We start from the raw sequence: 17,577 nt of genomic DNA, 5'->3' as shown, positions 1-17,577 counted from the left end.
AGCAAGTACAATGAGAGAGTTAACAGCCCTGATGATTGTCCTCCAGAGAACAGCATACTGTGGTAGGCAGGATGATTACTATCCTGCATTGAGGCAGGTTTGGTTTCCGAAATTACACCTTTCATGTTTAATCATGAAGTATACACTTGAGAGCCCTGCACAGAAGAACAGTAAAAGTAGTCTTAAAAAACAACAACAACTGACATTCAAAAGCCAGGAAGCTGACCAATGTGGCTGTGCCACTATTTAAGCACCCCATTGTTTTCAGAGGAGCACTGAAACCAACAGTTGTTACTGCATTGCACCAGGCCTACATTAGAAGGAAGCTGTGAGAAGGCTTTAATTTAGAGCTCAGATGGTTTGCAAAGTGTAACACAAGGGACTCTGCACCATGCCCTAGAAGAATTCTGCATTAATCAATCCGAGAAAACAATAATCTATTTTTTATTTATTCATACCTTCAAAGCATTTATCTGCCCCTTTTCAGACAGAAAAAACTCCCAGGGCAGCTAATAGATCAACCAAAATAACACAGTCCCTGCCTCCAAGCTTACAATTTTTAAAAGGCAAGACACAAAAGGAAAAAGGAATGAGGAAGGAAGAAGAAAACAAATAAACTCAGACAGCAAAATCTTGACACGGATTGCTCAGTTCAGAAAACAGGCCTGAAATATTTTGGCGACCAAATCTTCCTGAAATAGGCTTATCTGGATTCCTGTCCTTCACACTGCAGAAGATAGAGTCATGGGGACCCAGGTGGTGACATCACACCCAGGAGCAGATTGTCTTTAACAATTATTAGAACATGCTTTTCACTTGGATGTGTATATAGAAGAGGGCAGAAAATGCACACACCACCTGTGTTACACATTACTCAGTAAGATCCCTTATGAAGCCAGGCTGGATGGCATTCTCTCAGTCTCCTAACCTTGGTTGTTGGGAATTTACTGTGAGATCCCGTGTTCCTTCCTGCTGCCTGAGTTCCATGAGGTTCTTTCTAAAGAGCACTTTGCCCATGGTGGTACTATTACTTTTACACTGCACTAATTATTTCTTCTATTAACCAAAATTTGAAACCAGGTTTATAACCGGGTTTGTAAAGCTTGAATAATAATTTAACATCAATTACCTGGGAAGGTGGTAGATTATCCTTCATTGGAGGTTTTTAAACAAGAGGTTAGATGACCATCTGTTGGGGATTCTTCAGCTGTGATTCCTGCACTGCAGGGGGGTTGGACTAGATGATCCTTTCCAACTCTACGAGTGGTCCATGGAGCTTCTTCGCATCTGCCCAACGGCAAAGCTGCTATAGTTGAGTTGTTCTGCCAGCTGCTGGCTTCAACAACTTGTATCTTAAGATATACTGGATGAGATCCAACGTAGAGGGAGTCTGCTTCTTTCTTCCCTTGCATATCCCTGAAGTCTATACTACAGGGCTCAGGGAATCCCCTGGAACAAATGGGTAGGGATTGCAAAGGGTTGGAGAAGAGAAACTAGAAGTTCCATTGTCACCCAGTTTTACACCATTTACTGTCACTCAAAGATGTTAGGTCTCTGCTCCAAATGTGTCTTTGTTTACTATCTAGTTGATTGTCCTTATGATCTTGCTCTTCAACACAAAACAATGAGGATTTGTATGGAGATGGGCCAGAATGGATTGTTCTTTCCATACTTTTGTGTACAGGAACATTCTTTTAACTTTCTCTTTTGCATACACATATTTGTACAAATTGTTGACTCACAGGAGGACACGAGGCAGTGCCTTCTGGGGGGCACAATAACTTGACAGTACTTGATCAAATTTAATTTTCCTACCTTTTGAGCAGACTGAACTCTATGAAGGTGGGTGGGAACTGTGTTTTTTTTTAAGGGAGAGGATGTAGGATACTCGTCACTTTTGCAAGAAAAACTCAAGGGGAAACGCAAAGAGTCTGCATGTTAGTTCTTTCTTTAATAAAGTACGTCAGACATTCTTCTAGAGGAAAGATACAAATTTCCACAGCTAAAAATGAACATCCAGTCACTATATGGCCATAACCATTATGCAGTGATGTGGACATTACATGCAACAGACTTGAAAGAGCCGTGTGGCGAAGATGTGATAAGAATCAGACGAGACTCTAAGAGGCTGAAAAAAAACATTTTAGAGTTCCACATATTAGTACTAAGCAGCCATTTATACTGCATATTATTTTCTATTAGATTACTGATACCCATGAACAAGATGAGTAAGTTAATTTTAGAAGACATAATAAACTGGTACTTTAAAGTGGAAAGTACCATCTAGGAATCCAAATGTAAGGCAATATGGGATTACTATGACCAAATATTATGGTAGTCATTCTGGATCGACATGCATATAAAATCAAGCACTTCCAGAATTATCAAAAAAGCAAATTCCAGTATAGCATTGAGATAGACTGTGTCATAGGGTTACCAATTTTGACTCCTCTAATGGAGTTACTTAGGTTTCATTGCTGTCCTTCAGTAAAGCACTGTTTTTTTTTCTGAAACCAGAGATAATTACAGGCATTGAGGAAGTAAAGTTATACTAATTATAGCAAACATGTTTTTTTAAAACAACAACAAGATAAGAGCAAAAAATAAAATAAATTGCATTGTTTCATGGCACTAAGACAGCTCTGACAAGAAAAATAATATGATCCCTGAATTATCTGTAGACAGCAAGGGTCAATCATAACAAAATTACTAAACCCTCTATGAACTCCCCCACCCCCACATGATGAAAGATGATATACCATACTACAGTTTCTCTCTTACTTGGTTTCCCAATTTTAAAAAGCAGTTTGCTCCAAATGGCACTTTCCCCTGTTTTATAACAGAAACAAATCTAAACAGAAAGGTTAGTCACGTTTAAAGGATCAAAATTAATCACCAGCTATGTAATCCATTTTTGTCATCCTTACAAATTCAAAGGAAATTATATCTAAAAAAAGCCTGCACAGGCCATAAAGGATGAATCCTGAGGTGGTTTACTGTGTAAGTTTAAATGAGAAGGAGTGCTAGATTTAAGCTGGCACAGAAACCTTGCATAACCACAGTATGTTTTAGGTCTTGCATGCAGAAGAACAGCAATATGACTTCACAAACTGCATTTGTTATTAAGCTCTTTACACAACCTCTCAGTATTACTCCCACTTTTACAAGGCACAAGGGCATCATCTTGTGAAGAATTACTTGAAAGTGTCTGAATATGTAAATGTGAACCTGCCACTGTTCAATAGCTATTACCTGTTAATTTGGGTCATCTGCCCAGAACATTCACGGATACAGAACTAGGAGAAAGTACCACTGTATTGCTAGCTCAACTGACTTCTAGGAGAGCAAACTCACCCAACAATCTTATTCCATTCACTTCAGGGCAAAATATGATCTACGGTAATAATTTCCCACCGCTCGCATCTCCCAACCCCACAATCCCCTGTACAAAATGACAGGGGCAATATTCTCAGGAGAGCTATCCGTTATGTAACACTTATGCTTTGGGGTCAGGTTGTAATTTGGTTTAGCATGACTCATGCTGCAGATGGAGGGGTAGAAGTATTCTTAATGTAAGTTACAACTGCAATTAATCACCATTAACATCTTCATGCCCTATCACTTACCATGCAACTGCATTACATGACGGTGGTTATACTCTGTGTGTGTCTGTCTGGAAAAGAAAACTAAAGCATACAAGCAAAGTGTCTTACTTTGAGATAAATCTTTGAAAATATCTTTCACCAGAACCAAAATATCTTTCTACAGAACAGGGTTTTGGGGAGGGGGAGGGGGGTGGCGGAATGCGCTGCATTAATATTAGCGACTTTTGTTTGTTTGTTACCTCCAAAGGAACCTAGAGATAATTATATATAATGAAGCACAACACCCTTAGTAAAAACTCCTTCCCTAATGGGTTACACATTTCACGGCTAAGAGGTTTCCTTTCCAAATGCAGTTAAAAAGAGAGAGACCAGATTAGTGGCTAATTAGGTCTTTTTGGAGGCTGACATCATTGAACCATTGCCTCTCTCTTGATGGGATCCGGAGAAACCCTATCATGGCATATTTGCATACAGAAATGCATGGGTGGGCATATCTGGACACCCAAGCACCCACCCATCCCTTGAGTTTTATTGTGTTCAACCTGCAAGCCAGAAGCTTTCTGAAATTCAGTCTGTTCAACACCAATGTATTGCTAAGGTGAAAGATCCCCAACAGGTTAGACACTTGGGGCTATTAATCTCAATAAACCCAAATTCTCCCCCTGGCTTAGTGATATTAGTCAGTGTAATCTAGAGCAATGCCGCATATACTGTTTAGCACTGGCTGCCAGGGAAAGGAAGAAGCCTTTTGAGAACAGAATTATGTCTCTGGGCTTATGCATACTTCCTGTTGTCCTGCTACTTTTTCCTGGGGGAAACCACTATTTAGCGCTCAACTGGAGAAAACAGCAATTGGGTTTTTCCATGGATTTCTGTTTGTTCTGATTTAGAGCTAAAGGGTGGGTATTCCCTGGGAAAGGAGCAGGTCCATGGGAAAATCGCTCAGACCTGTGCTTCCCTGATTTTTAGCTCTTCTCTGCAGTTACCATCTGGTTATTCTCAAATTGGCCATGCTGGGTGTGAGATTCAGAGGAAGAGCTACTTTGAGAACTTACACTCTTAAAAGCTAGAAAGGAACATAGCCACTACTCTATCAGCATTATTTACTATGTACTTGTTATGGACACTGACATATCAGTTGATCCCAAGGCCAGAAGCAGCCTTGGGAAATATTTTAGCCTACTCTTAAGATTGTGAGAGAAATTTGCGCTAGAGTGAAAGATGACATCCTTGGTATAAAAAAGCACGAGGAATCTTGTTGCCCTTCCATGTGGTGATGTATACATAATCATGTGCACTCATATTAAATTAAATTTAAAAAATGAGTACCAGGGAACTGTTTCTACATGGCTAAGGAACACTGCTGCATTATGACCCTACAATGAGCCTTGGTCCTGGGCCTGAGGGGATTGTGGATGTCCTGAAATAGCTATAAAAATATGTTCCAGGCTATAATATACAACAATACAATTTATTCATCGGGAGACAAGTTTATATCTAGTGGAGACTAAAGTCTAAATGTTTCAAAGCAACTACCGTAATGTGCACCTAATTTGTATTACTTTACGAGGAAATTTTTTGCATGATAGGAACAGCAGTTAGTGGTTTCTGCTGTATGTAAATTCAACATGTTATTTTTCTTTCAGGAAATGGTTCAGGAGGCCAGCCAATTGTCTTAGTGTCTGAGATGCAATTCTGAAACCTTTACTTTTCAGATTTTCTAGCTGCCATGTTTTGAGGAAGAGTACCCCCGCTCTCTCCTGAGACCAAATAAATCTGCCAGGATCCAAGCTGATGCTCATTTGCTTTCCCCACATTTGGAAAAGATGCTCACCTGTCTACCCACGAGATTATATACTTCATGTTATTCTACATGATGAGTGACTATGAGCTACTACTACTTCAATATTCCAAGAAGTTGCTAACAAAGTAAACCTACGAGTACCTTTAATATACATTAGATCTTGAGATGCACGTGTGCATGTTTTAAAGGCAATCATTACATAATTGTTGTCTTGATTTCCTTGCTGAAAAAGGACTGCCTTTACCACATCTGTGCTCTGGTTTTATGAGTTTCCCAGTCCCATTAAGTGTCAGGTGCACATGTCAATGTGCCACAGCTGACCTCACAGGCTGACTTAAATTTCCAAGGGGCTAACAATGGTGAAATCAGAATCCTTGCTGTTGCTGCTGCTGTCGTCATCAGGGCTGGAACTGAGGTTACTAGAAGAGGCAGATATGGACCCCATCAATGGATCAGAAAAGGCTAAAGAAGAGTGACATGGGACCTCACTCTTGGTGGTCACATCCTTGCAGGTTGGCACAGTCTGCACATGCTCCGCAGCAGGACAAACATTCCGTCCCTCCTCTTTGGAAAGTAGAATATAGTCATCCATGTGCTTGTTGGCAGAGTTTCCACTCAAATCGGCCACAGCCTATGAAACAAAAGAATTTTGAACAGGCAAGCATGTCAGAAAATCCATTTTTAAATACCACGCCTATTGCATCCATCATCACAGCTAGCACATACCTTTACAGGCGTGGCTGCCGTTGCCTCCACCATCGTTCCCGTGTAAAGGTACACACCAGTAAAGGCACATATAAAGGGGGTCCTAGTTGGGAACTCTTTAAGCAGGGTCTCTCCTACAGATTATAAAGGATGAGTGGGTTTATAGGGTCAAGGTGTCCCCTATCATAAGCATGCACAGGACTGAAGCCATTCAGAGCATATGCAATTCTCCCTCCCGCCAAAGTTGTGCTGTCGGTTTCCCAACACATTAGCAACTGCACATTCTTTACAATGATCCTGTACATTTCAGTTATCTCTGTGCAGAAAAAATGTCACACGAGAAGCGGCTCTTGGTGACTCCCAAAGCGCGAACCGTTAATACAACTTGACTCTTAACTACAGCATTGCAAAAAATATATCTTAAAATAACTCCATTACACATTTTAAAACGAAATCTCTAAATTTATATGTAATTAGTTTCTCAAGCCATATATAGATATATCTCCCTGCAGCATCCTTTGCAACATGCTAGCTTTTTTTTTTCTGACGCTGCTATTTTCAGAGGTGAAATATCTCCCCACTCCTTCCTCTGCCAGTTTTGGTTTAGAAAAACTCATAGTGATATGAAGCATGTTTTCTCCCATCTGCTGCTGCTACTGAATAAATGGAATATGACAGAATTATACTTCCAGTAGCTTTGAAAGTTAACAACCTTACACCCAGTGCCATATGGCTTCTTCGAACATTTTTTCCTGATGAGTATCTTCTAGTAGGATGAAAGTTATTTCCATCATGCACTAAAGTAAGCAAGCCCTCCTGATACTAGGTTTTAAACAGGTCTACAAGCTTTATGGGTTCATGTGTGTGCCTCCCTTTAGCTATCCATTGGGGGGGGGGGGTAATGTCCTGTGTAAAAATCACAAAATGAATTTCTGCTATCTTTTATTGATTGAACGATTGCATTTCTATCCTACTTTTTCCTGTAAGGAGCTCAAGCTGGCATACATGGTTCTCCCCCTTCATATTTAATCCCCACAACAACCTTGAGAAGTACATAAGGTCGAGATGCAGTGACTGACCCAAGGTCACCCAGTGAGCTTTGTGGCTGAGTGGGGCTTCAACCCTGGTCTCCCAGGTCCTAGTCTGATACTCTAACCACCACACCACGCCGGCTCTCTGCGTTTGCAGGGCAGGAGATGAAAGACTGAAATTGGTGTGGCTGATGGGAAGTGGTAAAATAGTGAGCAGTGAAAGAAGGGGTGTCTGGATCATAAAAGAGAGATAAATCAGCTGTCCTTCCCTTCATGTCAACAGCAGTTTTAGAATAAGCAAACTCTCTCTTTCCATTCCACCTTATAAGACACCAGAGCCCTCTCCCTTAAAATTTGCAAAGGAGAGAATGCTATCAGTTGTAGTTTTTGTGACAACTATACTACCAATAGAGGAAAAGCAACATCCTGCTGAAACTTCCTCTACTCAACATCTATACTGATGCAATATGCAAAGAATATGCAAATCCCTCTAAATTTAAATCCAGCAAGTAAAACATTTGAAGCCGATTTCTCCCTTGCGTGTTGACAGCCCTAATTGTAAATATTACAGTGGCTCTGAATTTTGACCGTTCCCTGGTCTCGTATAAAGAAAATATAATGCGCTGATCATATAAATAATCGACCTTTTGTAAAATTCTAAATTAATTCACCCCTTTCCCCTGCCCTATTGTAAAGCTATCTCTCTGCAAATCACAATCGGACATACACAACTGCTTTTGTTTATTATGAGATGACAACTGGCATCTCCGATAGATTGATAGAGAAAGGTCAAGTCCCAATTTTCCTATCAAGCATTCAACTGTCCTAGCTCTAATAAAGTCTATAATAACTAAGGCAGCAGAAAAAAAGAGGAAAGGCTGTTCAGCCCCCCCCCCCCCCCCCCGTCTGGAACTTTCAACCTCACTAATCTTATTGGGAGAGAGTTAAGCATCTGCTTAACTCTGCCACTGAAATCTATGGGACTTAAAAATGCTGGCTCATTTTTAATCTACATGTTGGATTAATGGCTATTTCAACACAGTTGCATCTGTATGGAAATTACTGTGTGCAGGTAATCATGGCAAAAGAAACTTTATGCATGAATTAGCCCAAGGTTAAAAAGAAGAAGCTGAAATGTGAGCAGCCACAACGTAATTGCAATACAATGGAGTAGAGGTAGCAGCCTTGAAGCTGCCTCACACATACTACTGCAGAGGGGTAGAAAAAGCAATACAATTAGTTATTTTGGTGCTAATACATAAAAAGCTCAATCCAAAGCATGCCTGCTCAAAGAGAATTGCAGCCTAGTCTATGTTTAGAACTACTGACTTTGATAGGATAGATACTGATGCATTAAAATGTTCCAATTAATTCGTCGCAATATTTTAAAAGCTTATGTTGCACTCATAAAATTCTTCCAGCCTGACCTAAAGATATCACAATACCACACCGTGCCTCATTAAAACGGAAAGTTGGCTCTGGTGTCATTTCTGTATAGGCCATTGAACATAGCACTTATTTAACTTCTGAAAATTCATTACAAAGCTTTTATTTCTTTAAATCATAAAATCATAGAGTTGGAAGAGACCACAAGGGCCATCCAGTCCAACCCCCTGCCAAGTAGGAAACACCATCAAAGCATTCTTGACATATGCCTGTCAAGCCTCTGCTTAAATCAGAAATGCTTCTGATTAAAGTTAAAGCTAAGCAGAACAAAGGAAGACATGAAATAGAGGTATATTAATGTTTTCCTTTCCTCTAATTTTTTTGAAATAAAAAATATAGTAAGCATTACATGTTATATATATTGGAACAGATCTACATTCTTTTTGTCTAAAGTAAGATTGTTCCTTTATAAATCCCACAAAGAGAAGGAAAAAGGAAGAAAAAGAAGAGGACAAACATCTAGCACTTCAGGGTTTTTTTAAATTCAGGATACCAAGGGCCCAAATTCAGGCAGAATTCCTACTGGGATAGGCCAAGCAAGGTATATTTGGCCTCTTTCCCCCCTCATAGTAATGAGCTTGAAACACCATACTTTGGTCCTAGTGTCTGCCTGCTCTTATGGTAAGCTGCATATTATTGGCAATGGCTGCTCACCGTCTTCCCAGGGTAGGGTGGGGTGACATTTGCGAGCCCTCGTGCTCTAGCCTCGATTCCCTCTGCTTGACCGTTGCAGGAAATTCCCCACAGCCTGGGGATCTAGGGGCAGATTCCTGCCAAAAAAGTGACTGTGCCGATAGGGCAGAACCTTGCTGACTGGCCAGGCAGCAACACTTAAAAGGGCCACTTGTGCAGTGGGACCCTTGGGTGGTCGGCCCCAGGAGCGAAAAGTTCCATATTCTTGGCAATGAATAGATACAGTGATCTAGATTTGTGGGAAGTGGCATTGTGAGCACCAGCTGACAAGCTCACTGAATAGAGAAACCTCTTCCCCACCAAAGCTATGTGCAATGCTCACTGTCTTACACTTGTTCCATGAAAGTACACAGAAAGCAACAAAACCACCACCCCTTCTCAGGGCTCTCTAGCTTCACTTTCTAATGGAGCACACTCCACCCAAACATCTGACAGCTCGCCAGAGTCAGATCTCATTGTCTTTACCTATTTGAACAAGCATTTGCCCACTTTAGTTGTAAAGATGCTGGCCTCTATATAAATCTGCACAACAGCATGATGGATAGAACCCAACCTCCATGAAATTTAAGAGGGCTAATTTAATCTATTTCAGTGAAGGAGGGTTTCATACTATGCATTGGTATTCTGCTCTAATGTTGTCTCTAAAATGTTTAGCAGGGCTTTCAGCAGACTGAAAAGCAGGTGTAATTGCTTAGTAAACACCTAAACCCATTGGATATTATTTGCAAAGTAAGTAATAGAAGGGCTATCATATTTGGCTTAAATGTAAAAAATAATAATGCAGAAACCATCTATCCTAACATTCATAAACAGAAAATCCTATTAAGCCACACCCACCTGTTCCGTGAAAAGTATCAATTGGCTTTTTTATGAGATGAAATTTACATTAAATGGTTTGCAATTTCCTACATTCTTTGCTAATAAAAGTATACCGACATGGGAAGTCCAGTATGCAAAGTGGAGCCTGATACTTACTGTAGATCTGGCTTTCACAATGTCATACAACAGGTAAGCAGACATAGCCTGTTTTCTAAACAGAAGCTGTCATTCTCCCTTAGATATCTTGGAGGCAGATTGCAATTCTCAGTAGCACCCAACAAGTTATAGGCTTCTGAGCATGTGAGCCATCACGGCAATGAATCCAGTCTAAAACTTTTCGAAATCACATTTTTCATGTTTAAGCAGATAGTCTAAGCTGACCTGGTCCTAAAACTTTGAAGATTCAGAGTAGATTTACCACTGAATAATGACACTGGTTAATATGACTTTGGGTTGCAGTATGCATCCCAGCCCCGTCAATGGTTCAGCAACATCCCATAGCTGGACAGCTATGAACAGAAAAATATTGGACTATGTTGCAGGGGTGACAATGTAGATCATGTCCACAAATCCCAAATTTTACAGACAAAAGTGAAGCAGGATGGGGCACAGTGGCAGCTTGACTTGTATTGACAAGACTGCTGGGAGGCTATTGGCCAATCCTGCAAGTTTCTATTTTCACTGAATGGATTATTCTCTTAGGCATACCTGACCAATTAGGCAGAATTCTTTTTTAAAAAAAAGTTTTTTAAAAATATTTTACTTTTCCATAGTGTAAACTAAACTATGTTTTGTAAAACTTGTCTGATTCTGTATTTTTTCTTTGGTCACAAAGTTCGCTGGTCAGCTTTTAGGCAGAAATATCTGAAGTGCTCCCCATATTAACTTAATTAACACGCAATATTAAAGTGAATCCTGATTTAGGGCTCTCCAAGGTACTGAGATAGACAATCTCCTTCTCTTAAAAAGTTGCACATGTCTTAAAGAGGACTACCCAGAAAAAGGGTTCTTAAACCATATGTGTGAAAAGAGTTGACTGATACATAGCACTGGAAAGCCAATGTCAAACAACTATAACATTTAGAAACTCCTTGGGAGTTTCCATTGTAAAATTCTTCAAATAATGGAAATTGCTCAAGAAAACAGCTACGCTATGGGTTTTCCAAATATTCCATCTTATCATTTTATCTGTTTGTTTGATTACCATAGTTGAAACTCTAATATAAAACTATAAATTAAAATATAATTGTGCTGTGCCCTGAGATCACTCTATGATGAAGAATGGATTAAAAATAAATGAATGTTTTTGCTGGTGCTTGGCTTGTATATGATCGTCTACTCTGAAATGGATGTATCACTTATGTATAAGACAGAAAAGTCTAATGCAACCGCTTGCTACATGGAAGGCAGACAGAGCTATTTCCCTTCATAACTTGAATGAGCGTTTTACAAGAGAGAAAGCTACCATACGGATTTGAAGGAAAAGTCCAAACAGCTGAAAGAGGAGAATGGTTCAAAACAGTTGACAATAGACATAGTGCAGCAATGTACCTGGTCAAATGTTATTGCATAATGATAGTCTAGAAGACAAAGATAGTAGGAAGAGTCAAACAATGCCAAAAAATGCTCATCTTCTGTAGTGAAATCCCTAGTTTCTATAGTCAGATTCTGCATCTTTTACCATATCACAGCTTATCATCATATATACAAGAAAACAGAGAAGCAACAGAGACAATCACTTTATTTGAAATTGAGATTAGTAATTGAGTAATTGAGATTAGAATAGGACATTTCAAAGATATTTGCCCCAAAGGGGGAACATAATAGCCCTGCTGAATCAGACTAAAGGCCCATTGAATCCAGTCCTTGTTTCCCAAGTGGGAACCCCAGAAGCAGGATACAAAGACAACAGCTTTCTCATTTTGTGCTTGTCAGCAACAGGTTTTCAGAGGGGTGTTTGTCTCTGATCCTGGAAGCAGTACAGTTGTAACTTGGAAGCTGAATGCCTTGGCTCCTGAACAAATCAGCTCCTGAACGATTGAAACCTGGAAGTGAGTGTTCCGGTTTTTGAACGATTTTCGGAAGCCAAACGTCCAGTGTGGCTTCCAATTGGCTGCAGGATGCTCCTGCAGCCAATCGGAAGCTGCACTTTGGTTTTCGAACGGTTTGGAACGCATTCTGTTGGAAAACTAAAATACCACTGTATTCAGCCACCATGCCTAGTAGCTATTAATAGTCTTATGGTCCACGAACCTGTCACACCTAAAAGCCATTCATGTTGGTGGACATCAGAAAGTTTAAAAGATAAATTCAGATTCTTATCAAAAAAGGTTCAAATGGCGTTGGAAGCTACTATTGCTACTTATTTATTTTGAAAGTGACTTAACTGTTGTTGTTGTTGTTAAATTCCAAGCCTGCAATCCATTGGGACTTGAATTCAATGGGGCTTGCTTGCCTTGGATTAGGCCTTTATCGTTTCTCTCTGCCTTTTTTAAGGCTTTAAAAAGTACCCTAGACCTCCCTTTTCTGAAACGCATGCACTTTACCTGCTTCCTTAGAGGCTGGGGCTCCTTTGCAACTGAAGGCTCTTCTACAGCTTCATTTGTCTCCTTGGTCTGATTGTTAGAACAGTAGTGATCATCTTCTATTGTGATTTGTTCATTTTCCTCGGCCTCCAACTGGCTCTGATTGAAACGTAAGGAACCTTTCAAAATATCCTTGATCTGTTTATCAAGAGGGGGGAAAGTAATTTAGCTGCATTGCAACATCTGCCACTTAAAGCCGGGCCCTCTTCAGAATCAATCTTCTTATGCATTGATTGCCTGAATTGTTGAAGACATTTATAAAAATGACAACTGTGTTTCTGAGTAAAAGCATTAGGGTGCTACTGAATCTTCTAGCAAGAATGATGAGATAAAGGAAATGCATTTAAAAGGACAACAGTTCCCCTGGATTCTATTAAAACATTGAAATGTGCCATAGTGTATCGATCTGAGCCCTTTATGGACCCAGCCTACAATTCCACAAAGAACTGAAAAATTGCGAGAGAGAACAGGCATATATTAAAACTGATAATCTAACTGAAAGCACCCATATTGCATGATCTTACAACTACAATGACATCAGAATATTAAGAACAAAGATTGGGTCCCCTATTAAAAGGTCCCCCACCATTCATCCCTCAGTGGTGGTGGGTGTGGTAAGAAAGTGAGTTACTGTTGCATGGGGCAGGGAGGGGGCCAAGTTGCCAGATTCCTTTAGAAAATTGCAAGGTTTGCAAAGTTCTTGGCCTCACAAGATTTCTGGGAAATGATAGTAATGCTTGAGATACTGTGAGATCTTGCAAGGTGAGGCTATGTAAACTGAAGGCGAAGCAAAACTGGAGCATTGAGATGAGTCAGACATTTCATCTAGCCACTCACCTTGTTGGAACATCATGGGCTTAAAAAAATTCTCTTTACTGGGCACTAGAATGTAATCTTTACATGCCAACTTCACTGGCTGTGTATTTTTGGTCTTCTATGGAATTCCAAAGGGCACAATTAGTCAAATTAAGGTTATTGTTCTTGTTGACCTGAAGTTTTAAGGTCATTTCATTGGTTTGATTGCTTATAGTCTTACTTGTCATAACTGAGGCAGGGTTGTGGGTTTGAGCCCCACATTGGGCAAAAGATCTCTGGATTGCAGGTGGTTGGACTAGATGACTCTTGTGGTCCCTTCCAACTATACAATTCTATGATTCTAACTTTGATGACAAGAGAATACAGAATCAACAGGGTTCCTGGTGTTTCACTGGGGATCCTGTTAGTGAAGGAATTTATTATTAAAATGGTTTGGCCTATCATGGATATGCCCTGGAGGACTAGATTGGGGTTGGCTAGATTCCCTCTGAAATGGCCTTGGGTAATTTGAGTTTGGTTGCCATGTTGCTTGATAAAGTTGTGGCCTTTTACTCTGGCTACTATTTCTTCAGCTCACAGCAGCAAGAAGAAACTGAAAGTCAGAACAGTCTACCAGCATTATTATTTCAGTAAGTTCCACAGACTCTTCTTTTGCTCACTATCATAATAAATCTCAACAAACTATTAAAGTTCAGCAGTTATAATCCTGAATAATGCAAAGTTCAGATAAAAATAATATAAATTATTGAAGTGCAATTCAAAAAATATTATCCATATTATACATAGAATCTTCATTTTGTCAGAATCTATACCTGCTTCAATCCAGCCAAAGACACTAGAATTTCATCTTCCTTCTCCAAGTGTTCATGAAGAATGACTTCTTGAATATTTCCTGCAATGCCAAAAACAATTATTTCGCAAGAAAGCACCAGGGTTATGTGCCTCTAGATTACTTTCAACCCAGCGGCAATGAAGATGAATGTATACTTTGATATATATCTAAAAAAATATGGAGTCTGGATAATAACCTTTTAAAAAAAACACTTACAATTACAGTTCAACCGAAACACTGCCTGATGAAGCTGGCTTGTTTCAACAAATCATAATTAAAATTAAGCACAGTTTAGGGTTCAGGTGTAAGGCTCAACTATGGCTATGTAAAAACAAGAGCAATTTTTTCTAATCTCCTCCTCATGAGGAGGGGAGTGGGTGATACCAAGGCTTGCTTAGGCTAATTTTATATGGCAGGAAACCAGTATTTATTGCTACATAGGTGGTGCTGTGGGTTAAACCACAGAGCCTAGGGCTTGCCAATCAGAAGGTCGGCGGTTCGAATCCCTGCTCCCTCGGCCAATAACACGAGATGAGCGCCGCAACCCCAGAGTCGGTCACGACTGGGCCTAATGGTCAGGGGGCCCCTTTACCTTTTAATGAATGCTGCATTTGATTACAATTTATAGTCTATTGTGAGGTCAAGAGTGAAAGGGGCCATGTTTTCTATTTGAAGGCTGTACAGTATTGGCTCTCCATCAGACTACTGATCTTCATTGTCTTATACCCCCCAATTCAAGTGGAAACACCTGGGCAGCATTGTAAATTAAGAATGAATATGTGCAAATGCATTTGCAGTCAGGTTCCCTTAGCACCTGAGTTAACAGAGCAAATTAAACAGTACCAAGTTTGCCCAATCATGTAGGCAGGGGGGAAAATGAACACCTGGAATAACAACAGATGGGATATTTAAATTCAGGAAAGCAGGCAAGAATTTTATAGTTCTGTCCCAGTCTGAGTCGGTATTTTTGTATTGATAAGCTTGTACTGCATATATGACAAAATGCCCATCTGGAAACATTTTTGCTTTGAAATATTCTTCCTATCTGATGTTGCTGTTATTCAAATTGTAAAACTTGAAATCTCTCTCTTAAAATAAGAAAAGGTTCATGAGATGCATCTTTTATGGAACAATGAGCACTGATACCACAAAAATGAATTATGAGACTTATAAATTATTTGCAAGGCAAACAAAATCTGTTTCTGTGTCACAAATGGCTTCCTTGAGTTATGTGTCATGTTGTTTAAAAGCAGATGAAAGCCACAATTCTGTTTCAGGAAATCAGCACTTGTCTACTCTTGACAAAAGATTGCTTTGTTTCCAGACTGCTGATATATTTCAGCAATTTTTCATATATAAGTTAGGATTAAATCACAGGCACTAGCTGTAAAGAGGAATGACATCAAAAACTCAACAAGCAATTCGAGGGAAAAGATGTAATCTGCAGCCCACACTACTCAGCCAAGAGTAATGCTATGTACATCATTCAAAACTTGAGGTTTAAATGCCAGGGGATGCAGTATTATATAAACTCTGTTATGTAACAGAGAAAGGGTGATATGTAATTGTACCCACCCCTAACGGAACAGATTTCTGCTCATGCAACAGAATTTGTTCTTCCTTCCCTCTTCCCTGCAGCCCCTCATGGTCCTGCCAAATCTGTTTTAGAGGGTTGGGGGACTCTGGAACAGATTTGTTGGGGTGAGGGGCAGGGATGGCACAGGAGCAGAGAGGAAGGAAACTTATGTTGGATATCATTCAAAATAAGCAACCTGCACAAGAAAAAAGTGGAAAAGGGGCTATAGTGGAAAAAATGTAAAAGACCAAGGACCATTACAAAGGTGCGGATAGTTAGTACTATCTGCATAAACATGGTAGAGATAGTAAATCATAGGAAGATAAGCTAGAAATCAAAAGCTTTCTCTGAGAAACAAATACAGTGTATGGAGCACCTCCAGATCAACTAAAATAGGGGTCAGCAACCTTTTTCAGCCATGGGCCAGTCCACTGTCCCCCAGACCATGTGGTGGGCCGGACTATATTTTGAAAAAATAATAATGAACGAATTCCTATGCCCCACAAATAACCCAGAGATGCATTTTTTTAAAAGCACACATTCTACTCATGTAAAAATACCAGGCAGGCCCCACAAATAACCCAGAGATGTATTTTAAATAAAAGGACACATTCTACTCATTCTACCGTCCGTGGGCCAGATTGAGAAGGCGATAGGGCCGCATCTGGCCCCCGGGCTTTAGGTTGCCTACCCCTGAATTAAAATAACTGCAGAATTAAAATCACTCATTTTGCACATGCATTCATCTATTGTACTTTACTAAGATGAATATAAAGTATTTCTTTAGAGATATTCCAAAGTTTATAACTGCCCTTAAGGCAAACATTTATCTATTTTAAACTAAAGCCATTCTTCCCTTCCAACAGCACAGAAAGTTGCAATGGGACCTCAAGGTGAAGGACGGGTAAGAAATCAATAATCGCCATTACAATAGCAGCAATGTTTTAAAAAGACTTGAGTTATTTGATCTTATCCCAAAACAACATGTTAAGAGAATGGGTTGGATCCAGACTCTGCCTATGATATGCTTCACTTAAGGGGAAGAGACAACTAAATATTTTTTTGATGACCCTGATTTCTAGTGTTATGAGTGAGGCAGAAAAATCCCTACGTTTCAATCAAAGTGTGGCAGCTAGTCTTATGATTCATTAGATCTGCTCAACAGGTACCAAAGTGATGTTCTGCTGAAACATTAATAAGTAAGAAAGTTTCTCCAATATTATGCTGAAGAAATGTGCTCTCATAGCTCTTTGCACCTAACAAAATGGACTAACTACACAATCTGAAGCCTTTCCCCCATTTATCAGTTTTCACCACAAGAACCAATTTATCATTCTTACACATGCTATACTTATGTTATTCAAGACACCACATTTATTTCCATAGTAACATAGACGCAGGGTCCCAAATATATAATTATGTTGTCATTGTGTGGTGCAGCAAAAGAAGTGGATGAACATTTAATGAGAAAGCTTTTGTATAAACACACAAACAAAAATTACCGCTCTAACTCATCTTTTCCTCCTTCACATTCCAGGGAATACAATTATAATCTTGGCAGCCTCAGGATCAAACCCATGGTAACAAAAAGGTATGTCTGAGTAGAAGTACGATGATGCCATCATACAGATATGGAAATTTGAACATTTTTAACAATCACAAATC

General features: G+C 39.7%; 1 protein-coding gene across 19 annotated transcripts in view; it reads right to left on the bottom strand.

Annotated features, from left to right (window-relative positions):
- Nucleotides 1-1,932: 1,932 nt before the first annotated feature.
- Nucleotides 1,933-17,577, bottom strand: part of TBC1D5 (TBC1 domain family member 5) — a 247,210-nt gene continuing 231,565 nt past the window's right edge. For all 19 annotated transcript variants that reach the window (XM_088654079.1, XM_088654076.1, XM_088654084.1 and 16 more), the window contains 3 exons: nt 14,317-14,396; nt 12,650-12,826; nt 1,933-6,040 (listed from right to left, as the gene is read on the bottom strand). In XM_088654079.1, the coding sequence (XP_088510205.1) occupies nt 5,744-6,040; nt 12,650-12,826; nt 14,317-14,396 (554 nt within the window). In that variant the 3' untranslated portion in view covers nt 1,933-5,743. The remainder of the gene's footprint in view (nt 6,041-12,649; nt 12,827-14,316; nt 14,397-17,577) is intronic.

Source organism: Zootoca vivipara, chromosome 11, assembly GCF_965207765.1.
Source record: "Zootoca vivipara chromosome 11, rZooViv2.hap1.1, whole genome shotgun sequence".
NCBI classification, from domain to species: domain Eukaryota; kingdom Metazoa; phylum Chordata; class Lepidosauria; order Squamata; family Lacertidae; genus Zootoca; species Zootoca vivipara.
Note: the sequence above shows the minus strand (reverse complement) of the source record. Positions and strands in the feature narration are given on the sequence as shown.